Source organism: Vicugna pacos, chromosome 8, assembly GCF_048564905.1.
Source record: "Vicugna pacos chromosome 8, VicPac4, whole genome shotgun sequence".
Classification (NCBI taxonomy): domain Eukaryota; kingdom Metazoa; phylum Chordata; class Mammalia; order Artiodactyla; family Camelidae; genus Vicugna; species Vicugna pacos.
Window position 1 is genome coordinate 32,384,339 of NC_132994.1, and position 26,930 is coordinate 32,411,268.

General features: G+C 40.6%; 1 protein-coding gene across 1 annotated transcript in view; it reads right to left on the reverse strand.

Moving 5' to 3' along the window:
- Positions 1 to 26,930, reverse strand: part of RTN4IP1 (reticulon 4 interacting protein 1) — a 49,700-nt gene that overhangs the window by 8,689 nt on the left and 14,081 nt on the right. Inside the window, exons 5-7 of the mRNA XM_006205623.4 lie at positions 21,336 to 21,384; positions 13,706 to 13,842; positions 10,437 to 10,620 (exon numbers count right to left, since the gene is read on the reverse strand). Coding sequence (XP_006205685.1) covers positions 10,437 to 10,620; positions 13,706 to 13,842; positions 21,336 to 21,384 — 370 coding nt within the window. The remainder of the gene's footprint in view (positions 1 to 10,436; positions 10,621 to 13,705; positions 13,843 to 21,335; positions 21,385 to 26,930) is intronic.

Here is a 26,930-nt window from a genome sequence, read left to right on the forward strand (position 1 = left end):
CTCAAGCTTCTTCCCCAAGCTGTGACTGACAAGCACATAAGCACAGAAAAGCACTTCTTAAAATGACAGTCTAAATAATCTTACACAATTTCTTCCCTAGGAGATATTAGAAGCTGAGACCTATAGACTTTCCCTACTAAGGTCTGAAGAAAGCCCAGGGGCACCAGAAAAGAGCTTTTTACCTAATTCAAGAATACTTTAGGGACTTCCGGGCAAGATGGCGGAGTAGAAGGACGCTTGTTAAGTCACCCTCTCCCACAAATACACCAAGACCCACATCTACAGACCCACTCAGCCAACCAGAGCACCTGCGGAACTCCAACAGATCATCGCCCTCTTCAAAAGATAAAGACACCAAAAATCTGGTAGGAGAAAAGGAAAAAAGAAAGAACAAAAGGCAAAGCAGCTCGGGACGGGTCCCGCGGGGAGGGAAAGGCAAAGGAGGACTGGCGCTCGCTCGCTGGGTCTCCCCTCTCCAATTGAGAGGCCAGTGGGACGGAGGGGGAGCCTCCAAGACTCGAATCTGTACAGAGCAGCCCTTGTCTGACAGAACTAAGTTAAACGGGCACAGAGCCTCCCCCTGACACCCAGCCTGAGACGCGGGCCGGCAGCGGCGGGCAGGGCCAGGCTGCACAAGCCGGGCGCAGGACGGGGGCGGCTGCACGGAGGCAGCTCCGGGGGACTGCAAGGGGCTGGGCGCCGTGGCTGTGGGTGTACAGGACAGAACAACCTGGGCCCTCCATAAAACAGCAAGGTTGATGTGCTCTCAGGGGAAGGGTGCATACCCCCATCTCTGAAAACCCGCGGAAACTTTTCAGGGGAAGAGGGGCGGGGCCCAGGCAGAGCCGCCATGTTCTCCGGCGCTGAGCACCCAGGCGGGGGCAGAGGCGAAACCTGCGTCCGCACCGAAGGGCTTAGCAGCCTCAAGGGCCAGACTGAGACGGGCCTACAGCCGGGGCAGATAGGATCCTTCCATTCTGGTTCCCCAGAGAACTTGCTCCACAAAGACAAACAAGCAGCTGGGTCTTGGCTCGGAGCAGGGACGAGGCTGCCCCTCGGTCTTCCCCGAGCCCACCCGCGGAGCGCGACCAGGGCGGAGCGCTGGCCGGGGCGGAGCGCCGGCCGGGGCGGAGCGCCGGCGCAGAGCGCGCAGCCGCACAGAGCAGCGGAGCTACCAGCGGCGCAGGCAGGGGGAGAGCGGCCCCCCGCCTGTCGGGCAGGAACACAACCCCTGACGGAGGTGCTGGGAGAGGGCACGACCCGCCCTCCTGCCTGGCCAGTCTGCAACATCTGACTGCGGCATCCGGAGGGGCAGTGACCCGCCCGCCTGCAGCAGAGGAGAGCTGCATCTGACCCCGTGTTAGGAGGAGGCGCGATCTGCTTGCCGACAGGTGCTGGGAGCAGCACAGAAGAGGGCGCCAACGGAGGGCCTATGAAAACAAGCTGAGCTTCCAAAACAGGACGAAGACAGAAGGACTTCACATTAAAAGCACACAGACTCCAGGAGAACACCGACAACCCCCCTTTTTTTTTTGTTTTTGTTTTGTTTTTTTTTAATGTGTTTTTACCTGTTCTATTTTCAATTACTCTCTTAATTTTTACTTCTTAATTCATTTCTATTTCTCTTGGGTTTTGATGTCCTGTTATTGATTAGACACAGGCTTCAAACACATATATTCATCTCCCCACCCCCCCTTTTTTTTAAAGGTTTTAAAAGGACGTCTCCACCCGATTAATACTCTGCTTCAACCCGCTCTTCTATTATTCATTATACACTGTTTTCAAACCCTCTTTCTCCCTTCTTTTAAAAATCTTTCTCTCTCTTTTCTTTTTTTCTTTTTTTTCTTTTTTTCCTAAGTTCTATTCCTAAATAGGCATTAGATAGATAAAATCCTTAAGATCCAAAATAGACAGCTGATACTCCATAAACCACAGTACCAGAGAGGTATGAGCAAGATGAAGAAGCAGAGAAACCTTTCCCAATTAAAAGAACAAGAGGAATCCCCTGAAAGAAAGCTCAATGAAATAGACATCGATAGCCTACTAGATCAAGATTTCAAAAAAGGAGTGATCAAATTGCTGAAGGAATTAAAAGAGATAGTGCTTAGAGAAATAAAATATGTCAAAAATGAAATTGAAGCTATAAAGAAGAGCCAAGCAAAATGGGAAAACTCATTGACAGAGATGAGGAATGATCTAACAGCTGTGCAAAGCCGACTAGTTAATGCAGAGGAACGAATTAGTGATCTAGAAGACAGGGCAACAGAAAGCACCCATTCAGAAGAACTACAAGATAAGCAAATAAAAAATAATGATAATAGCATAAGGGACCTATGGGATAATATAAAGCATCCCAATCTTCGCGTAATAGGGGTCCCAGAAGGGGAAGAAGGATCAAAGGGGATTGAAAAGGTTTTTGAAGAAATCATGACTGAAAACTTCCCAAACTTAAAGAAGGAATCAGATATACAAGTACAGGAAGCTCAGAGGGTCCCAAACAGGAAGAACCCAAATAGACCCACACCAAGATCATAATCAAGATGGCCAGAGTAAAGGATAAAGAAATGATTCTAAAGGCAGCAAGAGAAAAGCAAAGAGTGAATTACAAGGGAACCCCCATAAGGCTATCAACTGATTTCTCTACAAAAACACTACAGGCCAGAAGGGAGTGGCAAGATATATTCAAAGCCCTGAATGAAAAAAAGATGCAGCCTAGGATACTTTATCCAGCAAGGCTATCCTTTAGGATAGAAGGAGAAATAAAGAGTTTCACAGACAAAAAAAAGCTGCAGGAGTTTAGCAACACTAAACCCATGCTAAAAGAAATATTGAAAGGGCTATTCTAAATAGAAAAGCAGCAGGATGCTACAGAAATGAGAAACGTACAACTGGAAAGGTGATAACTCATGAATTACAAATAAAGAAAACACGAAATTATAAAAGAAGACATACAAATCACTGAGAGTGGGAGAGGGAGGCAGGGAAATATAGAATTTTTTTTCTTTCTTTTTTAAATTTTTTTAACAGTAGGATGGGTTTGAGATCATGTTATTATCAGTTTAATAAAAATGAGTATAGGTTAATAGATTTACAAAAAAGGGTAACCACAAATCAAAAATTTACAAGGGAGTCACAAAAATTAAATAAAATCCATGATAATACAAAGGAAAATTACCAAACCACAAAAGGAAGAAGGAACAAAGAGGATATACCAATTCAACTGCAAAGATAAGTTCAAAATGGCAATAAACACACATCTATCATTAATTACTGTAAATGTTAATGGACTAAATGCTCCAGTCAAAAGACATAAGAGTGGCAGAGTGGATAATAAAGCAAGAACCGTCAATATGCTGCATACAAGAGACCCACTTTAGGGAGAAGGACACAGACAGATTGAGAGTGAAAGGATGGAAAAGGATATTCCATGCAAATGGAAAAGCCAAAAAAGCAGGTGTTGCAGTATTGATTTCAGACAAAATAGACTTTAAAACAAAGGCCATGAAGAAAGATAAAGAAGGACATTTTATAATGATTAAAGGAGTGATACAAGATGAAGATATTACACTCGTTAATATATATGCACCCAATATAGGAGCACCTAAGTACATACAAGAATTACTAACAGGGATAAAGGGGGATATTGATGGGAATACAATCATAGTTGGAGATTTTAACACTGCATTAACATCACTAGACAGATCTTCCAGACAGAAAATAAACAAGGCAACAGAGAAATTAAATACTACAATAGAAAAACTAGATTTGGTGGATATTTTCAGAGCTTTACACCCCCAAAAAATAGAATATACATTCTTTTCAAGTGCACATGGAACATTTTCCAGGATCGATCATGTACTTGGACACAAAAGAAACCTCAACAAATTTAAGAAGATAGAAATTATCTCAAGCATCTTTACTGACCACAATGCCATGAAACTGGAAATCAACAACAGAGAAACAAAGGAGAAAAAAAGAAAAGCATGGAGATTAAACAATATGTTATTGAAAAAACAATGGATCAATGAGGAAATCAAAGCTGAAATTAAAAAATACCTTGAGACAAATGATAATGAAAGCACAACCACTCAAAACCTATGGGACACAGCAAAGGCAGTGCTAAGAGGGAAGTTTATAGCGATACAGGCCTTCCTCAAAAAAAAAGAACAATCTCAAATAAACAAGTTAACCCACCACCTGAATCAATTAGAAAAAGAAGAACAAAAAGCAGCAGAAGGAAGGAAATAATAAAGATCAAAGAGGAATTAAATGCAATAGAGATTAACAACACCATAGAAAAAATCAACCAAACCAAAAGCTGGTTTTTTGAAAAAGTAAATAAAATCGACAAACCTCTGGCCAAACTCACAAAGAAGAAAAAAGAGAGAGCACAAATTAGCAAAATAAGAAAGGAAAATGGAGAAATTACAACAAACAAAATAGAAATAAAGAATATCATATGAGAATATTATGAAAAACTATATGGAACCAAACTGGATAACCTAGAAGAGATGGACAAGTTTCTGGAAACATACTGTCCACCAAAACTGAATCAAGAAGAAACTGAACACTTGAACAATCCGATCACTAGAAAGGAAACAGAAATAGCAATTAAAAACCTCCCTACAAATAAAAGTCCAGGACCGGATGGCTTCACCGGGGAATTCTACCAAACATACAAAGAAGAACTCATACCAGTCCTTCTCAAACTCTTCCAGACGATTGAAAAGGAGGGAATACTCCCAAACTCATTCTATGAAGCCACCATCACCCTGATACCAAAACCAGGCAAAGACACTACAAAAAAAGAGAATTATAGGCCAATATCACTGATGAACATAGACGCCAAAATCCTCACCAAAATTTTAGCAAATAGAATCCAACAACACATAAAAAAGATTATACATCATGACCAAGTGGGATTCATCCCAGGGACACAAGGCTGGTTCAACATACGCAAATCAATCAATGTAATACATCACATCAACAAGAGAAAGGACAAAAACCACATGATCATCTCAATCGATGCAGAAAAAGCATTTGATAAAATTCAACACCCATTTATGATAAAAACTCTCGCCAAAGTGGGTATAGAGGGAACATATCTCAACATAATAAAAGCTATATATGACAAACCTATAGCCAGCATAGTTCTCAACGGTGAAAAACTCAAAAGCTTCCCACTAAAATCTGGGACAAGACAAGGATGCCCACTATCACCACTCCTATTCAACATAGTCCTGGAAGTCCTAGCCACAGCAATCAGGCAAGAGAAAGAAATAAAAGGGATCCAAATTGGAAAAGAAGAGGTAAAAGTGTCATTATATGCTGATGACATGTTACTATATATAGAAAACCCTAAAAGGTCCACACAAAAGCTACTAGAGCTGATCGAAGAATTCAGCAAGGTAGCAGGTTACAAAATTAATGTTCAAAAATCAGTTGCCTTTCTTTACACTAACGATAAATCAACAGAAAAAGAAAGTAAAGAAACAATCCCCTTTAAAACAGCACCCAAAGTAATAAAATATCTGGGAATAAATCTAACCAAGGAGGCGAAAGAATTATACACAGAAAACTATAAACCATTGATGAAGGAAATTAAAGAAGACTTTAAAAAATGGAAAGATATCCCATGCTCTTGGATTGGAAGAATCAATATTGTTAAAATGGTCACAATGCCCAAGGCAATCTACAGATTTAATGCAATCCCTATCCAATTACCCAGGACATATTTCACAGAACTAGAACAAATCATAATAAAATTTATATGGAACCATCAAAGACCTAGAATTGCTAAAGCATTACTGAAGAGAAAGAAAGAGGCTGGAGGAATAACTCTCCCAAACTTCGGACAATACTATAGAGCTACAGTCATCAAGACAGCATGGTATTGGTACCAAAACAGACATATAGACCAATGGAACAGAATAGAGAGCCCAGAAATGAACCCACAAACTTTTGGTCAACTCATCTTCGACAAAGGAGGCAAGAATATACAATGGAATAAAGACAGTCTCTTTAGCAAATGGTGTTGGGAAAACTGGACAGCAGCATGTAAAACTATGAAGCTAGAACACACCCTTACACCATATACAAAAATCAACTCAAAATGGATTAAAGAGTTAAACATAAGACAAGATACAATAAACCTCCTAGAGGAAAACATAGGCAAAACATTATCTGACATACATTTCAAAAATTTTCTCCTAGAAGAAATAAAAGCAAGAATAAACAAATGGGACCTAATGAAACTTACAAGCTTCTGCAGAGCAAAGGAAACCAGAAATAAAACAAGAAAACCTACGGAATGGGAGAAAATTTTTGCAAGTGAAACCGACAAAGGCTTGATCTCCAAAATATATAAGCAGCTCATACGACTCAATAAGAAAAAAATAAACAACCCAATCCAAAAATGGGCAGAAGACCTAAACAAGCAATTCTCCAAGGAAGACATACAAATGATCAAAAAGCACATGAAAAAATGTTCAGTATCACTAGTTATCAGAGAAATGCAAATCAAAACTACAATGAGGTATCACCTCACACCAGTCAGAATGGCCGTCATTCAAAAATCCAAAAATGACAAATGCTGGAGAGGCTGTGGAGAAAGGGGAACCCTCCTACACTGCTGGTGGGAATGCAGTTTGGTGCAGCCACTGTGGAAAACAGTGTGGAGATTCCTCAAAAGACTAGGAATAGATTTACCATATGACCCAGGAATCCCACTCCTGGGCTTGTACCCAGAAGGAAATCTACTTCAGGATGACACCTGCACCCCAATGTTCATAGCAGCACTATTTACAATAGCCAAAACATGGAAACAACCTAAATGTCCATCAACAGGTGACTGGATAAAGAAGATGTGGTATATTTATACAATGGAATACTACTCAGCCATAAAAACCGACAACATAATGCCATTTGCAGCAACATGGATGCTCCTAGAGAATGTCATTCTAAGTGAAGTAAGCCAGAAAGAGAAAGAAAAATACCATATGAGATCGCTCATATGTGGAATCTAAAAAACAAAAACAAACAAACAAAAACAAAGCATAAATACAGGACAGAAATAGACTCATGGACAGAGAATACAGACTTGTGGTTACCGGGGGGGGGGGGGGTAGAGGGTGGGAAGGGATAGACTGGGATTTCAAAATTGTAGAATAGATAAACAAGATTACACTGTATAGCACAGGGAAATATACACAAAATGTTATGATAAATCACAGAGGAAAAAAAAAAGAATACTTTAAGGGCAATAAGGCACCAAAATATGATCTTAAGAAATCTAATCACAATTTTTTTTTTCTGGCTCTGAGGGGAATAAGATAGCTTTAAAGACAAAACAAAGCATGAAGTTTCTTATTGGTGGTGGCTGAATCTTCCCTTAGTCACCTAATCTATTATGGGACAAAATGGCCCAAGATGAAGATAAGCAAAAATCTTATACCAAGAGGGTTCATGAGCACTCTACTACCATATCCACCTTTAATTATTCTTCTTTATGTTGGAGGTAGGATAGGCCTTTATCAAATACCTCAATGACCCACCCAACTAAACTGCATCAGACGGGAGCCATCCAGAGGTAGTACGGGGGCCAGCTGCTGCCTTCCTCCCCACACACCTGCCCACAGCTGCTGGGTGAGCCCAGACTTCCCCACCGAGCTCACCGCTGCCTCTCAATCCCCCAGCACGACGATAAGCTACTATCACAGCAGAAGCTGGCAGGTGCGACAGAGCTCCCCTGCTGCTCGGCCTCAGGCCTGGACAGCTGTGTTATTTAGGTCAAGGTACCTCTTTCAGGTGGTTTCCCAGCCTGTGGACTGGAGACACCACCACCAAGCTGACAGCAGTGTCGGAAGGATTAAATGAAGAATGTCTGTAAAGTGTCTGACATGTAGAAAGTATTCAGTAAATATTTATCTAGTGCTGAAAATAAAGCTTATGGAGGAAAGACGGGCAATTCCAAATCAAAGTTTAAGACTGTGGAAAGACAGACAAAACCAAACTGTGGTCCAGGCAGAGCTTCACAATGGCTGTGCCGGGAATGGCTTCCTGGTTTGGCCAAGTGACCCTAAGGTTCATTGTCTAACCTGGAACAATTGTGAGAGTTAAGGAGTCACCACTGATAATCATCCCAGGACCACAGACGCAAACAGAGCCACGCTCACCTTAGAAGAGATGTGACAAGATACTGATCCCTCTCAGCCCTCAGGGTAGCACGGCAGAGGCTGCCGTGAGTAAGTCTCCAGTCTCAACACGCTAGCCAAATACTGTCATTGTCTGTGTCTATCAGAGCAAGAAAGAGGTCAGGAAGCATTAGTGTAGGCAACACTTAAATAAAAAGAAGTTTGAAGGGTTAGGCAGCTAGGTACCAGGGCACTGAGCTTGTCCTCAGCTCAGAGCAGCTCCAGTTAATTACGATCACAGAAGACCAGTACGTGTACTTCTCCACAACGTCTGGCCTTAGAGATTACAATGGAAACATTCTGGTAATTGTTTAGGTTTTTAAAGAAGGAACGGTGACAGTCACAACTGCCATACCCCTAGTTGCTTAGAGCAGGTTGCCCTGTAAAGTGAAACTTGTGGTCTGCAACAGCAGAATTTTTATATTCTGTTCTAAGGGGTGTGTATTTTTTCTAGGCCATTACAGGGGAGAGTAAACCAAAGCAGGCAGGCACTACAATGGGGCCTTAACTGCGCCCATTCTCAGAAAGACATCAGAAACTACTTAAAAGGTTTCCACATGAGATTACCACTATCATCTTTCAAGAAGAGGGAAAGGGAGCATGAAGAGAGCTGTGCTCGTTTCACTCTCAGAGGACAACTCTGAAGGTTAACTTGTAAGAGGCCTCGCTGGAGTACAAACTGTGAACTCTTACAGAAAACTTAAACTTATATTTTAAAGCACTTGTGAAGCCTGGGTTTTGTGAAAAGGGAAAGAAGAGACAAAGGACAGCTAAGATTCCTTTCTCCACCACAAAGCACCCCACGGACAAGTTTCTGGCTGCCCTCTGAATCAAGTGAAAATAAAGCACCCACAGCACAGTGCCTGGATTGTTCACTTCTCCCACCCAGACGCAGCTCCGAGGAACTGGGCAGCAGTCTCCTCCACCACAGCTCCTCCTTACCAGCTCAACGGATCTAGTTAGTGCACGGCGTTCAAGAGACCAAAATCCTAAACTTCACCCCCAGAAAGGTTCTAAATTAATTTCTAGAATCAAGAAGATGCTAAAGATAATTATCAAGCCAGTCATCTTGCAAATACGGGTCAGGCTGGTGAGCCGGACGTGATGACTCACACCCTTTTTACCACCGAGGAACCTCCTACTGCCTTTTTCCTGAGCCTGAGGTTTTTTCCTATAATTTTTTAAAAAAGAATGTATCTTTATTTTTTCTATCACTTATTCCATTTCAACACTAATTCAGATTTTAAAACAATGATCTATCATTACCACAGTGCCTATCACAAAATCACATAAGTCTCTGTCACCACCGTGATGACAGGCTGTCGTGTTGCGGAGGAGCAGACTCTCAGGCTCTGCCCCCAGGCCTGCACGAAAGCTGATCTACAGTCGTCTGCAAGGCCCACCACACACTGGAGTGTTCAGTGGGGTGACACAGCCCCCTACAGCCCTGGCAGCAGTGGCCCTACTGGCAAAATCAGGCTGACTAATCAAGCCTCAGAAACCCCTAGAATGCCATCAACAGCCAGAGCTTCTGACTCACGTGGGGTATGCACTGTCAGGACAAGCTGATACAGCTCCAGAAAAAGCATGATGCTTCTGTTTGTCTTTGTAGCCTCGCTGAAGTAGGAATACAATTTCCCTCAGGTTTCTGAAATGCAAAAAATTGCCCCTGGACTGCTGAAGGTCTGAAAGGCCCAGTATGGGACTCACTGGCCTATTCCAAGGCTAACACCATGAAACAGCCAGCTCTACGCCGTCTTAATAAAGCTTCCACCTTCACAGACAAGAAACTATGCATTAAGGCTGGTGAAACACAGAGACGGCCATCAGGTACAGACAAGAGAAAAGCAGAAGGTGTATCAGATGACTCAAGAGAGGTAATAATAGCTAATAATAAAGACTAACACTGAATAAGAGCTCCTTAGGCACTAGGTATTGTGCCAAGTTCTCCGCATGAAGTACCTCATTTAATCCTTACAACATACAGTAAGGGACACACACGAGTAGCCTCATTTTGCAGATGAAGACAACGAGGCTTAGTGATGTTAAGTAACTGGCAACGGGTTACCCAGCCACCAAGTGGAGGCCAGAATGTGTACCCCGTTGGTGTGTGACTCCAGAGACCCGGCCTGCAGCCACTGTGCTGTGCAGCCTCCAAAGGAAAAGAAACTGGCTAAGAGGAAACCAATTTCCAGAAGGACGAGGCTCCTGCTTGTTCTCGCCGACCAAGACTCGCCCACCTACCTTTAATGTCTTAGAACCCACGGTGACGCCTGTCTGCAACATGCCATCTGCGATGCCCAATCGGTCCATGTTCAGGAGGAAAGGAGTCACCAGAGTCACGTATGTGGCTCCTGACCACTTCTTGAGAAAATTTAGAGCCCATGTTTCAGTGGATCCACCAACATTGTCGAGGATAAAGTCAAACCTGGAGAGGAAGAATCAAATTAAACATCCTGGTCAGCCTTTACCCAGGGCTCTGGGTCCCGTTCCCTCCCACCACCAGTTAGTTACAGGGTTTGTTTCCATGACAGCTCACCAACAGCAGAGGGGTGGCTGCTCAGACAAAGGAGAAAAGGGCACACCCACTTACTGGATCTCTGGGTTTTCCCCAAGGTTAAGTCAAATCTGATTTTTTTTTAAATCAGAAAATCATACTATTTTCTAATACTTTAAGATGACTTAAACAAGTGGTTCTCAACTGAGGGTGACTTTTGGCCCCCAGGAGACATATTAGGTAATGTCTAGAGACATTTTTAGTTGTCACAACTGGGCGAGGTGGTGGGAAGAGGTTACTGATATCTGGAGGCCAGGGATGATGATAAACATCCTACAAGGCACAGAACGGCCTCTTATAAGAAGAAATTATCCAGCACAAAATACCAATAGTTGAGAGACCAAAGTTGCTAAGGTTGAGAAACCCCAACTCAGGCTTTACAGAAAAACTGCAAAGCTATCCATGTACTACAAGTCAAAGTATTCTTTAGCGCATGTGAATACTTGAGAGAAATGTATACTCGCTTTTGACCCACATGAATGATTTCCTTTTATTCTCTCCACAATCAGAACTGCCTGTAGAAGCATCCTCTTCACCTTCTGGAATTTTCTATGTGTTGGTTTCATGCACAACATCAGCACAATATATGAAGAGAAATCAACAGCCTGCCCTCCGTCTTCAGTTCTGCTTTAACACGCCAAGAAAAATCCTCTCATAATGGAATCCACAGGAATCGGCAGATACTCGACTCCTTAAGTCTACTTGAAAATTGCTATAATCACTACACTCTACTTAAAGGGGATAAAACTCAACGAAGCTTTAAACTACTTTAAAAACAAACATCTTTTTAGAGAACGCATGCTTATAAATTAAGCAAATTAACAGAGGAATTCCTTTTTGGTAAATCCTTTTTCCCTTCTAAATTGACCTGGATGAAGTCAAACATCAAAGCTTCTAAAACCAGGTCTGGCCAACTATGAGGCTCTGAGTCTTTCATGGGACTAAACTAAAGAAGGGCAAATAAAAATGGAAGGCTGTGAAGTGCAGGAGAATGACCTTACCAGATGACTCTTCTCATTAGAAAAGAACAAAAAATTATTTTTATGAGTTTAATTCTCTACTTAAGTTTCTACTTTTGAAGTTTCTATTTCATTCCCAAGTTTTGGATAAACAAATATGATGACACATAATTTAAACAAAACATAAGGGTGGCCTGGCAGTATAGAGCCAGCACTGCCTGAAAAGGAGGTCCGGGGACCAGGCTGTAGACCCAGCTCTCCCACTAATGATTAAGGGGCATGACCCCGAGCACGAACAAACTCCTAAATCCTTGACCCCTTATTTCCTCAACTATAGCATGACAAAGTTGGACTGAAGGATTTCAAAGCCCTTTTCTGCTGTAAAATTCAAGATTCAAATCTAAAAAGCTGCTGTTTGCAAAGAACAAATTTATTCCAGGTGGATTCAGAGACCAACCTCCAGGCAGAAGTTACAAAGATCAGTTGTAACTAAAGCGGTCATTAAAAAAGTAATGGCCTGCATCGGGGGTACAGCTCAGTGGTGGAGTACATGCTTCAGGTCCTGGGTTCAATCCTAGTGCCTCCGTTAGGGGAGAAAAAAAAAGGTAACGGCCTGCATTTGTGAGCTAGTGAGGTCCCGACTGGGGAGGAGCAAGCAGAAGGAGCAAGACCGCTCATCAGAGAAGAGGAGCAGCAGAGCGCAGTGCAGCATGGGGGGCCGGACCGAGTGCGCTGCGGACTCCACCTGTCAGGGTCTCTTTTCTCTGGCGACAGATTCCAGACAGGCCTAACAGTCCAGGCAGATGGTGGGGGACGGGGTGGCCTTGGCCTCAGTCTCATGCTGCTGTCCTAGAAACAGCTGAAGAGAAGTGACCAACTGAAACCACTATCTGGAAGCCAGCCTTTGGAGGCTCAGAGAGGCCTGGGTCCTGACACAAGGGCAGCCCTGGTCTCTGCCCGAACGCCTCAGGGGCATCCTTAAACCACCCATCTAACACGGCCATCCCCATCACTTCTTCTCCCCTTCCCTGCATCAGTGTCCTTGAGAGCACTAAACACTGCAGTCAACCCGACGAGAATATAAGCCACAGCAGGGGGACTTGCTCATCACTGCATCTTATCCTGTGTGTAGACCACTGCCCGGCAGGGATGGACGACGCTCCATGAACAGCCGCAGGAGCGAGGACTCGGCCAGCTGCCCTGCCGCACAGCCAAACACACACTGCTGGAGAAGAGAGGCTGGGCACTCAGGCAGGGACTCCTTTTTTTAACCCATGAAACCCATACTTCTACTTAGAGTGGGCAAGAATAATTACCTTCTGAAAACTAATTTAAAAAAGGAAAAATACTTTTGAAATAGAAGCAGTAAAATAGCTTTCCAAACACTCCTGAGTTGCACTCTCCACTGCAGATTTGTCTGGGTTGGATGGAGACCAGATTACTAAGCACCCTCTGTTTAAGCCACAGGCAGGGTCGCCAGGGCCTGAAGGAATTCCTGAATCCACTCCTACTTGCTACATTCCGTCAAACCAGAGCCTGGTGTTCAGATGCGCCGAGCGCATCCACAGGCTCCCGGTGCTGACATCTATACCACCTCTGCTTCTCGGAAACCCTCACCATTAAGCCAAAACACTAATCATGCATATCATGCACTGCTCTGTTCTTGGGGTGACAAATGCCACCAAAGGGAATACATTTCCAGTTTTGCCTTCAAACCTCTTACAAACCAGCAATAAAAGTAAGTTAACTTACAAATTAGCAAAGACCACATAAGCAAAGTATCTTCCTTGGCGTGTATCACATTGTATGTCTGTGCTGCATTAACTTCTGGAGTTAAAACAAAAAGCCACCTAAGTGACCTCCAGTGACAGAAAGTGCTTTCACAGATTTTTCTCTAAGATTTCAACATGACCGTTAGGCCACCAACCACCTCAGGCTCCCATTATCAACTGTCTTTGTTCCCACTTTCCCAGGACGAACATTGTGTGAATACATACGGTTTTAAAGATTTCAACTGCTCTTCCATATTCCCGGATTTGTAATCAATTACATCATCTGCCCCAAGCTTCCTTACAAGTTCACTGGCATCCTGAGAGCAAACTGCTGTCACGTGAGCATCCCATGCTTTCATTACCTGCCAAAAACAGAAGAAGAAAAAAAAAAGCATGAGGAAGGGGGAAAATAGCAAAACTGCATATTTAAAAAAAATAGTTGGCAACACATATACATATATCAGCCTAATGCTTTGTCTTAGCTAGAACTACAGGAAGCCATCTGTCAGAGACTAGTAAAAATGATTAAACTTTTGTTCATTAAGAAAAATCCAACAACTAGATCTCATTTTTCCTGAATGAGACACCTAGTCGCCTTGCTGTCCCAAAGTTATAACCAGCACAGTTAGAGATGGGCTCAGTGCCTCACCAGCATCAGAAAACACAGGAGCCGATGGCCTTAAGCTTAGTGTTTTCAATGATGACGAAGGTAAATGGAGGGGAAAAAAAAATCATGTCCTCAGAAAATGACTGTTTAAAATGTGTCTAGAATGTAAAAATGCAACCTTCTTTCATTTGCATCTCCAATAAGTGTCAGTACAGTTCTAAGTCAGACAGTTGTATCAAAGCTATCAGGCGCTGGTAATAAATGAAAGGTGCTCTTAAAAAGAGGGCAAGAAAACATGGCCATCTTATTTTCAACACATGGATCAGGTCCTCTCCTTTGGAATAAAAAGACCTAAATAAATAGTTTCTAGGATTTAAAATGCAGACGTTTATTTAAAATAAATAATATATCTAAAAATAACTAGACTTAAATAAAAGAATGAAAGTCTAATGTTATTCAGGATTAAGTTTCCAGAAAGCATCCTGCTCCAAAACTGCTATAATTCTTTTCTTTTTGTTTGTTTGTTTACATAATTATTTATTCAGCTTTTATGCTACTATAATTCTTTTCTATAATGACAATTTCACAGAATTCAAAGGGAGCCATTATCAGCCAAATTTGAGAAGTTACTTGTAGTTTACCAAGCAATTTTCAAATGGACAGTTATAGGTCATAATAAATCATCTGTTTTCTCAGTCCTATCCTGAGTATCAATTTCCTGAGCTTCCTTAATATAAATTGCAAAGGTTTACCAGAATATAAGAGATCTATGTTTATTTTGTTCACTACTGATTCCTCATTCTGTGATACACATAGATGCTAAAGCTCTGTAAAATATAAAAGAAAGAAAGAAAGAAAAGAGAAAAGAAAAAAAAGAAAAGAGAAGAAAAGAAAAGAAGAGAAAAGGAGAGAAAAGAAAAGAAGAGAAAAGAAGAGAAAAGAAAGGATTTTAAAATCACTCATAATCTTATCTAATTTCTCACTTTTAAAAAGTAATGTTGACCAAGGGTTTTTATGCCCTGGATATCTGAGGGGAATTAAAACAGTAAGGACTGACCTCACATACCATATTTTATGTTTATGGGCTACAGAGACACTTGAATATAATGACATGTTGCTTTCAACAGCAAGTCCCAAGCTAAATTCAAATATGTGAAGAATATGAATATAATCCACGATGAACATCCAGAATCTATATAAAAAAAGAAACTGTCAATAAAAAAGGAAACTATGTTTGAAGCACCTACAGTTAATATGTGTTTTCTTTAAATAGTATTAAATCCTCAGGAAGAATCTGTCACATCTTGAAATGATTCAATTAATTTTTTCCGAATTTCTAGTTTTCCCTCTCCTATGTAGAACTATCTAGCATCTTTGTGCACTATTAAAAGGTTTTAAAACAACTTTAGCTTTAAAAAATATTTTATGTAAAAACACAAGCATAGAAAATGCTTATATGGCAGACACTACTCGGACAGAGATGGCAAGCTGGCAGTCATTCCAAAAGCTCTTCCACGTGCCCCCGCCCAACACAAGCCCCTCCCTCCCCTGAAGTCATCATTATCCTGACATTTATAGTAATCACCTCCTTGCATTTTAAAAAAATGGTTTTATCACCCAAATACGCATTCCCTAGATACCATGGTTTAGTTTTGTGCCTTTTTAAAATATGATGTCTTTCAAGTCTTTTAAAAATAATCCTATAGGCTCCTCTTCTATCCTTTCACTTTGACCTATATAGTTTCCCAGTGGAAACTCTGGAATTTCTGGTTGCACACTCGGGACAGTTCCACATGCTGCTCTGTCCTCTGTATTTGCTGTTTCAATCCCTTTAGCATCTGACAAAATTATAGGAGGCACAGCATGTCTGGATGTTGCCTCTTTTTATAATCTTAGCAGCTGTCTTTTGGTGGTTGCAAAATGGTGATACTCTCTCTCCTTTCTTCATTTGGAATACTTTTATAAAGAAACACCTCCGCTCATATGCTATTTTGTTTACTCAGGTGTGTGTACAGTTCATATAAAAAAGGCAAATAACTGTTTCCCCCTTTACAGTTTATAAAATAATAAATTGGTTTCCTATCATCTTCCAAAAGTGACCATTTTAAAAAATATATATATCATCATGAACTCATGGTTTAAATATAAATTACAACCCATTGTAATTATCATTATTATTATTGAAGCTCAAGTTGTCTTCCTTGACGCTCTTTGGGAGTTTCTTCAAGTTGGATCCTGAATCTTTGTGACTCACTAGTCTGTACTAGTTTCCTTGCTACTTCATATATTCCAGGTTCATTCTTAGACATTTTGTGCCACAGATCTAGAATCTGCTGTTTCTCCTGCATTTTTTTTTTTTTTGGTGTGTGTGTGTGAACGATATTTCAAGAGATAGTTTTACATACACATGTATACAAAATACCTCGAGTTCACGCTGATACTTTCAATTCAAATTCCACACTACCAAGTTTTACTTAACCTCTTTTCTGTTACATCTGTATCTCCGTTCTTCCATACCTAAAATCCTGGTTGTCACAGACAACAGGGGATAACAGAATTAAAATATACCATAAATATCCATTTGTTCTACTGTATATTACACACATAACAGTCTCTGAATAATAGTAGTAATATCACTACCAATATGATTAATGAAAGCATTCAAATGATTTTAATGTATGTTCCTATTTTCCCCCTCTTTTTAAAAACAGCTGTGGTGCTTACCTTGTCAGAGCATATGACTGTTACACACTATACTCTCTCTAAGCCCTTATTTAGTTTTGGTTCTACAGGTAACTTTACAAACTTTACATTTAACATTTACCATCAGTCCTCAGTTTCATGTCTCCAGCCATTTCAGTTTTCAGCTCATTCTCTAGTAGATTTCTCATAAAGGGATCAGAAGAACATAATCCCCAAGTCCTTGCACGTTATTAACAGTTGGTATGAGTCCTTTCTACACGGAGGCCAGTTTTGCTATATGTACAAATCCTTAGAGTACTCTTTCTCAAGGGTCTTACATGTTACTCCATCCCTTCCCCACTGCCAGCATTAAAGCACTGCTGTCAGGAATTCTGATGATGATCTAATTTTACTTATATGTCACATGCTCTTTTCTTTTTTGATGTCCCAAAGTTTGTTTTTTTCTTTTTCATTCATAGCTAGTAATTTTACTAGAATTTTCCTTGATATTGTTCATTCTGAGTCCATGTTCTGAATCAGATACATGCTGTGGTCACTTAATATGTAGTTTGAAATCATTTAATGTCAGGAAAGGAAGGAAGTTTCTTGAGTTACAGATTTTCATACTTAGATTTTAGCATTTCCTTGTTGTGGTTTTTCTGAGATTCCTATTATCCAAATACCAATCTTCTTTCCTGTCTTCTATAATTGACATTTTCTCTTGAATTCGTTTTTAATCTCTTCGTTTCCTTTGAAATTTAAGGTTTCCTGTTACACATTCTGTCTCTATTAGGACAGCATTATATGTTGTGTTTCTTTGCTACTGAGTTCCTTCTAGGTTAGTTTGGGCTTTATTGCTAGATGATTGATTTACTTTTCCCAATTCTGATTTGTTTTGTTCTTTCAAGTCGTCTATCAACATTTCAAAATGCTCCTTAGCTTGTCTGAAATTGAAGGTACAATTGTGATCTGTTTTCTGATGTGTCTCCATTTCTGCAGACACCGTTTTCTACTCCTCATTCTCTTTTTTCCCATAGTAACTTTGTATGGGATTCAACCTTGATACTTTCTGACACTCAATTTTTTAATTTTATTAAGATATTTTAGGGTGAAATATAACACACAGAAAAGTGCATGTAATATAAATGTACAGCTTAACAAATTATTAAAAAAGCAAATACTATCTTAAGCATCACTTAAGATTAAGAACTAGAACACTAACCACTTCCCTGAGCCTCCTCACCTTCCCCTTCCAATCAACACCCTCCCAACTCCCTTAGAAGTAATATCTACTATCAGGACTTTATACACCACCACCCCTCGTCTTTTTATTTTTTTTTAAGGAGTTTTCCTATCTAGGTAAGCATCCTTAAACGTTGTTTAGTTTCACCTACTTCTGAATGTCATCAAATGGAACCACATAAGTTGTATTCTTTTGTTCTGACTTCTACTTGTGAAATTCACCTGTGTCACTGTGCACAACTATAGTCTGTTTTCCTGGTGATGTAATATTCCAATGTAAGAATATATAACACAATTTACTTGTCCATTTTACTGCTGATGGACATTTGAGTTGTTTCCAGTTGGAGGACAATATCTATAATTCTGGTAAGTGTGTTGTGGTGAACATGCATGTACAGTCAGCCCTCTGTATTCAAGAATTCCACATCAGTGTATTCAACCAATCAGGGACTGAAAATATTTGGGAAAAAAATTTTTTGAGAAAGTTCCAAAAATCAAAATCCGAATTTGCCACATTCCAGCAACTATTTACATAGAATTTACATTTTACTTATAACTATTTACATAGCGTTTAAGTTGTACATTGTATTATAAGTAACCTAGAGAAGATTTGTAGCATGTGGGAGAATATGTGTAGTACAAATACTATACCATTTTACATAAGGGACTTGAGCACCCATGGATTTTGGTATCTGCAGGAGGTCGTGGAACCAACCTGAGGTTGGTTCTGAGATTGGTATACTGAGGGATGACTGTAGTCAATCTACAGAGTATATTTTTAAGAGTGAACTGTTGGGTGGCCATAGGGTAATTTAACTCAGAATTAGTAGATGGTGCCAAATGATTTTCCTAAGTGGTTGTACTAACTTACAATCTAACCAGAGGGCACGATCTTTCTCTTTTTCTCCTACCCATTCTTCCTCTTTTCCTTTCTTCCATTTACTTATTTATTCATTAACTCACATTTTCTGATCTTCTCTGTACTAGGCCCTAGGTGTCTGTCTTAGTCTGTTTGGACTACTGTAACAAAATGCCACAGACTGGGTAACTTACAAACAACAGAAATACATTTCTCACAGTTCTGGAGGCTGGAAGTCCAAGATCAAGGCATCAGTATAGTTGCTCTCTATTCAGAGCCCTCCTCCTGGTTCATGGCCAGTGCCTTCTCTCTGTCTTCCTGTGGAGGAAGGGCTAGGGAGCTCTGCCAGGCCTCTTTTATAAGGGCATTAATCTCATTCATGAGTGCTGTGCCCTCATGACCTAATCACTTCTCTGAGGCCCCAATATCATCACTTTGGACATTGGGACTTGAGCATATGAATTCTGGAGGGACATAAACATTCAAAACATAGCAGTATCTAATGGTGATTTTTAAAAACTCCAGGTGTGCATCCCTTCAGAGTCCTCTCCCCTCACCCCAAATTCAGGGAACAGAGGGACTGGAAACTTCAGCACTGTCTGGGTCCTCAGAAGGTCTGAGATAGGGTCTGGGGAGGAACAGAGCACCCAAATCCTCCCTCCTGGGAAGCCATGCAGTAGAGTCAGAGTGTGCTCACTAGCCCCTACTGGGGAAATGGCCTCCCCGTCGGACTGAGGGAAGCTTAACCAAGTCCCCTCCCCCAGCACCTGGCCAGTTAAACTTTCAACCACAATGGGAGCTGCCACTAGGTACTGTCCTGTTATTGGAGGCTCAGGAAACTGTTTGTTTTGTATTGTTTTGTATAAGGTAAAATTCATATAATAAAATTCACACAACATAAAATTCCATTGTGTGTACACCACATTTTGTTTATCCATCAGTTGATAGACATTAGAGTTTCTTGCACCTTCTTGGCTATTATGAACATTGATGCTGCTGTGAACATTTGTGTACAAGTTTTGCTTGAACATAGGTTTTCATTTCTCTCAGGTATATACCTAGGAATGGAACTGCTGGGTCATATGCTAATCCTGTTTAGCATTTTAAGAAACTGCCAAATTATTTTCCACAACCAGCAGCTGCACCATTTTACATTCCCACTAGCAATATATGAGGGTTTCAATTTCTCTACATCCTTGCCAACATTATTATTTTTCTTTTTAACAGCCATCCTAGTAGGCATGAAGCGGTATCTTGTGGTTTTGATTTGCATTTCTCTAATAACTAATGATGTGGAACATCCTTCCATGGGCTTATTGGTCATTTGTGTATCTTCTTTGAAGAAGCATCTATTCAAGTCCTTTGCTAATATTTTAATTGGATTGTCTTTCTATTGTTGAGTTGTAAGAATTCTTTATACATTCTGGATACTACACCCTTTTAGATAAATGATTTATAAATATTTGCTCCCATTCTGTGTTGTGTTTTTTGTTTTCTTGATAGTGTCCTATGATGCACAAAAGTTTTGAATTTTGATGAAGTCGAACTTACCTATTTTCTTCTTCTCTTACTTGTGCTTTCAGTGTCATATTTAAGAATCTGTTGCCAAATCTAAGGTCATGAAGATTTTCTCTTATGTTTTCTTCTAAGAGTTTTGTGGTTTTAGCTCTTACATGTAGATCTTTGACTCAGTGCGAGTTAGTTTTCACAAATGATGTGAGGTAGGGGTCCAACTTTACTCCTTTGTATGTGGATATCTAATTACTCCCGTACCATTCACTGAAAAGATTACTCTTTTCCCTGTTTAATGGTCTTGCCACCCTAGTCAAAAATCAGTTGACCACAGATGAATGGATTTATTTTTGGATGCTTAGTTCTATTCCATTGATCTTTATGTCTAGCCTAATGCCAGTACCACATTGTTTTTATTACTATAGTTTTGTAAGTTTTCAAATCCAGAAGGGTGGGTACTCCGATTTTGTCCTTTTTCAAAATTGTTTGACAATTTGGGGTCCCTTGCAATTCCATATGCATTTTAGGATCAGCTTGTCCGTTTATGCAAAAAAATGGAAGCTGCCATTTTGATAGGACTGCATTGACTCTATAAATCACCTTAGGGGAGGGCTGCCATCTTTACAGTTTTTGGCTATTACATTTCTATACACATTTTAGAATCATCTAATCAATTTCCAATTACGAACGTCCATCTACTTTCACTGCTGATGGTCTTCCTCCTTAAAGCTTTCCTACGTTTGTTATAGAGGACATCCACAAACTCACTCATGTATCAAACCACTGGAAAGGTTAGTGCTTCCTTCTACATTAGAAAATTTCCTTCTTAGAAGAGCAAGCTGAAATTACAGTGAACATAATTCCTCTCAGCTTCTAAGGAAAAATAACATATAAATTTATAAATTCATGAAAATAATAATTTTCCTATTCACAAGATAAAGAAATTGTCTTACCTGAATAGCGAAAGTACCAACTCCACCTGAAGCACCCAAGATTAAGACACTGCAATGCAAAAGAAACTACAACTAATGAAAATATTAAGCCAACATAACTGGATACATAAACAAGATGTTTTCAACATGGAACTGGCTCAAAGATAATCCCCAAAGCAAACAAAGTCATTCAGCCTCCCAAGATTCTATTACACACAGCTTTTTATTTGAGGTTCACCAAGAAGCTAAACATGCTTAAAGTCAGATATACTATGAGCTCTTTACCAAGAATACAAAATACCAAAAATACCAATGATTCATATTTTTTAAAGTAGCTCAGACGGTTCCTGGTAACATCTGCCTTGCAATTTTCCTAGGCTTAAATTACCATAGCTTTCTCTGAAAGAGGGAGCTCTGGGATCTTCTTAGTGTGTTAGAGTATATTCAGTTGCTCTCTAAGAAAAATCACATTCCTGACCGCATTCCTGCCAAAGGAGAATAAAAGTCTTTTGTTCAGACATGTCCCATCACGCTAGTCAGCTTTCATAAATGGAAATCAATCTTATCCCCAATCTGGCTTCTTGTTAAAGCAGATGAGTGTCCTATCAGCACAACCATCCTTGAGCTCCAGGTTTTTACCACGTTTGCTTACAGCAGCCTTCCTGCCACTCTAGAGAAAGGGTGTGCAGCCCGGAGTTTGTGGATGAGTTGGGGTGGGGGAGGAGTTGTGAGGGTGTGAACCCTCCTGAAAATCTGAACTGACCGACATAATATGCAAAATTCAGTGTGACCATGCACGTGTGCACTGGGTGGAGGAGAGGCACCCAGACTTGCCAACAATTTCCCAAAGAAGGTGTGATTCCGAAGACAATCAATAGTCAAGAATCACTGCTTTACATACTCTTACAAGTTACTCCTGAATTCAGCTCGAGCTCCAGTGAACTGCCTTCCTCAGACCGCACAAATTCAGGGCCTCAGAAAACTGTACTGAGCTGGGCTTTGGTGTTAGGTTACCAGTCTAGGCTGAGGAACATTATAAAAAGTGATTGTTTGATATCTGACACTATGGCAGCTAAGGAGATATTGTTGAGGAATTCTTCACCAGAATTCTGTGTGCACTTCTATTCATCTGCCACTGCAAATTGTGTAAGTGCAGGTTGTGGCTCCCGCTTGGACTTGGCTGCTAAAGAGTGCAGAGAATTTTGCCACTGATCTCAGGCAGGTCCACGCGATCTCAGAACATGCATTCTGTCTCCAGTCTTAATGCTAGTTTCATTTTATTCTTTTCTCTCTTACCCCAATAACAGAAAGCTGTTGTCCCTTTAGATCTTAAAAGTTACTAGGAAAATTTCTGAGCTAGCTATTTCCTTTGAAACGAATACCATCAAATGTAATTAAGACAAGTCTCTTTGAAAATGATGCTCCTTCTAGAAGAGTTACTTTTAATTTCACAGAATTACAAACTGTGAAGAATAAAAGAAACTTTAAAGATCAACTCCTCCAAAATCCTCAATTCACATTTGATAGCTTTAATGCTTCCTAAATTGGGGGTAGGGGGCATTAAAACTGCCTCACAGATATATCCAAAAATTAATTCATCCATGGACTATTTTACCCTCTCACTCTGGCACATTCTTATAGAAGTGTGAGTAGTCAAGCTCTCATTTAAGTTCTTCACAATCTAATCTTTATCTCACCTCGGAACTCCTATTTCCAGAACTCTCCACGTTAGCCCCCCCGGTCCTCTCACTCTAACCCCCAAGTCCCAAGCATACTGGCCCATTCCTCTGGCTCTCAAATGCCTTCACACTCCCTTCCCTTGAAGGCTCAAGTCCCAGTTTGCCTGCACAATATCCTAGAGATGGTCCTCAACCTGATATCCATGCCATGCAATTGGCATTTGGCACAAATTATTAATGTTGACTCATAAGCTTGCTTCCCAAGCTATTCTGCAGTATGAGGACAGAGACCTCACGTTACAGCCAGCACCAGCCATTCTAACTACCCTGGGTGCAGCAGATGTCTCGTCAATGTTTCTTGACTTTAAAAATCGGAATCAGCATTGTATCCTATAATTAATGACAACTGCTACTACCCCAAATGAAGGAATCAACTGGCTATCTGAAAGACTGCATTAAAGTTTTTTCTAGTAAAGCTTGAAATTAATTTCTATTCTCTCCCTGAGAATCTTGGCTTAAGAGGACAACAAATACAGTGGCTGCTTAAGGATCCAACTGCCAGACACATCTCCAACCTCACTATCGTCAGTTCATCGCTTCCCCATAACTCTTGATCCAGAGTAGCCTCATTCCTCCCATAAAAAAGCAAAAACATCTTTCTCAGCAGTGCATTAGCAGCTTCAGTTCCTGATGTGGCCACTAGATGGCGCCAGCAAGTGCAAAACAGGCAAGGAGCAAGCCCAATAAAGGGCTACATCTGGTAGGTCCGCGTATAAGGAAGCCCTAGGGAGTACCACTCTCTGGTCCTGCAAACTCCGTGTTTTGTGCAGGTTCAACCAGGGCCTGTATTTTTCATTAAACAAAGTCCCCAAAGAGGGACAGCAGGCAAATTTTCAAGCTAGCAGTAAGTCTGCTGGTCGTCTGTGGCTGAACTATTCTTGCTGTACTCTTCAATGCACTTCCAAGACAAAGGGAAAATACCGCTGCTGCTTACTCCCAGCGGCCCTTCATTTACGTGCTTTACAGTGAGAATACTTTCAACCCAGCCTGCCAGAAGGGTCACAAGATACATTCAAACCTCACTGAAGTAGAAGTCTATTTGTTACAGTGAAGAGAGATGTGCTCTACTGCTTATCCATTTACACAGAGCAAGCGCCCAGGAGATCTCTATTTGCAAAAAGCGCTATAATTCAAAATTGCCAAGATTTTTAATCACATTTGCTCTCTTACTTCCTAAGTCCGTATGCATAGCTTCTTTTGAAGTCACTGGGAATTGCACTGTGGCAGATATAAAAATATGGGGGAAGTATGAGTAATTATCACACCGCTTACATGTTTTAAATCCTAAAATCTAATTTTCTCTGCATTTCTGCCCAGTCTCTGAATTCTCCCTAAACACACTTTAACGCACTAAGGCATGACTTCTATTCGATGATCGCATCACTTTATATTTAGCATTTTGGGCACCTAAGCCCTCTACAATCACATTTTGCAGTATTTCAATCTTATGAGGCAAGGTATCAACACCCTAACCACCTTACAAATAAAAAAAATATGAAACATACTACAAAACAGCAGGAGATCCAGAGGTAGGGAATCATCTTTCACATTTCCATATTCTGGCTAAGCCGCAGAAATCTCTGAATCCGGGGCTGGGTATCTAAAGACCTCGGTTCTAGTCTCAGCTCGCTCATTAACTGAATCTTTAGAAGTCAGATTCATCATCTATGAAATGATGATCACAGAGGTGTATTCTACGAGTTAATGAATAAGAACTGGCATTTTCTTTTTCTTTTTTTTTTTTTTAACATTTTTTATTGAGTTAGTCATTTTACAATGTTGTGTCAAATTCCAGTGTAGAGCACAATTTTTCAGTTATACATGAACATATATATATTCACTGTCACATTTTTTTTCACTGTGAGCTACCACAAGATCTTGTATATATTTCCCTGTGCTATACCGTATAATCTTGTTTATCTATTCTACATATGCCTCTCAGTATCTACAAATTTTGAACTCCCAAAGAACTGGCATTTTCAATCTAATTTAAGCTTGTATTTAATTTTTCCACCTTTCTAAAATAGAAGTATATGACCTTCACGATTCTCCCCAGACCACATTCTTGCAGTGGGGGGAAAAAGCCACATCACAAGAGTAGACTACCCTTTATGAAGCACTAATGGCTCAGAAACAAAGCTGATTTAAATATGGCTAAATCTTCCATCAGTAGAAACAAAAGGTCTTTAAAAAATAAGGGCGATGCTGGAAAGTATAATCTTCCTTTTTAGTTTCACTCACACATTACTTCTAAATCTGGGGGGGAAATGGGTGAATGATAACAAAGTATATCATCATATGCTAAATTATTCCCTTAAGTAAGTGAGCAACTTAATCTGAATAAGTGGAATAGAGCTATAAAACTAATCAACCAAACACGACCAAGACAGCCTGGACTTGTGTGTCCCCTTCTCCTGAGCCTCTGTAATTCATGCAGACATTCCCCAATTTACAGAAGAGTTCAGTGTGACTTAGTTGTTTGGAACTTTAAACACATTTTCCCATGAAAATAAAGCTATTTATATATCTTGGCAAGGTGCCCAGGGTAGCCGTTTAAAAAGGTTTAGTTAACCCATAATGGACCAAGAACCTTATACACAGTATAACAATGGTTCTGTGGGAAATGTATTCAGAATTTCAACCCAGGGTGCTGGGAACACATCTCCCCGAATGGGACAGGCTGCACGAACCATCCCAAGACACTGGATCTTTCAATCTGGTGCAAAACAGAGGGAAGGAAGGCAGACAGAGGGAAGGATCCTTTATCATGGCAACACTAGAGAGGATGAGAGAAGTTGCATGCTCAGAGAAGGATTTCCCATGGACTGACAGAGTTCGCACATGCTACCCCAAAATATGACACCTTGGCAGATGGAATACTTAAAGCTGAAGCAATTTTGAGAAACGGCATATGCAGGAAGGACTCTCTGACCTTCTCCCATGAAGCTGGACACGAGAGCCTCATGTGAAAGGTGTCCTCTCTGTACCTGGAGGAAAGGAGCATCCTCATCTCCAAGATGGAAGGATGCAGCAAGGAACAGAATGAACAGGCCTTGCTAAGGTTTTCCAGTTTACTACACTCTGCGCATGCATTGCCCCACATTTTTTCATGACTCTCCACTCTTCATTAAAGGTAGCGTAAAATCCTTCAGGTTTAAAAACAGAAATAGACTTACAGATACACAGAGCAAACAGTGGTTGCGAGAGGGGAGAAGGGTGGAGGTTGGGCAAAATAAGTGTAGGGGATTAAGAGATACAAACTTTCAGTAATAAATAAATCACAGGGATGTAATACATAGTATAAGGAACAGTATTATACACAGTATAATACACAGTATATAATACTATAACTCTGTATGGTGAAAGATTTACTGGACTTGTGGTGACTCTTTTGTCATGTATTTGATTGTCAGATCACTATGTTGCACACTGGAAACTAACATAATACTGTATGTCAACTACACCTCAACCAAAATGCTCAGGTTTAACCACTCCTTTGGGTCTTCATTTCCTTATGAAGGTCACCATGTTGCATAAAATTTATAAATTAATAAACTCGTATGCTTTTGTCTTGTTAATTTATCTGTCTTTTGTTACAGGGGCCCCAGCCAAGAACTTAGAAGAGCACAGGAAAGAGATGTTTTTCCTTCCCTCCAGAGCCAATGAAGCTTAAGCTTCAGGCCCTCCACTTACATATGGCCTAGAGAGGAGCCCCAGCAAAATACCTGTGTGGACATGTAGGCAGGTAGGGCAGAGGCTCCCCAGAGAAAGAGAACCAGGTCTGGCTTTCTGGACAGAGGAGAAGGCATTTTGGGCCTAAGCCATTTTGTGGCTCTAAGCCTGGCCACGCTGCTTGCCCCTGAACAGGTCTCAGTAA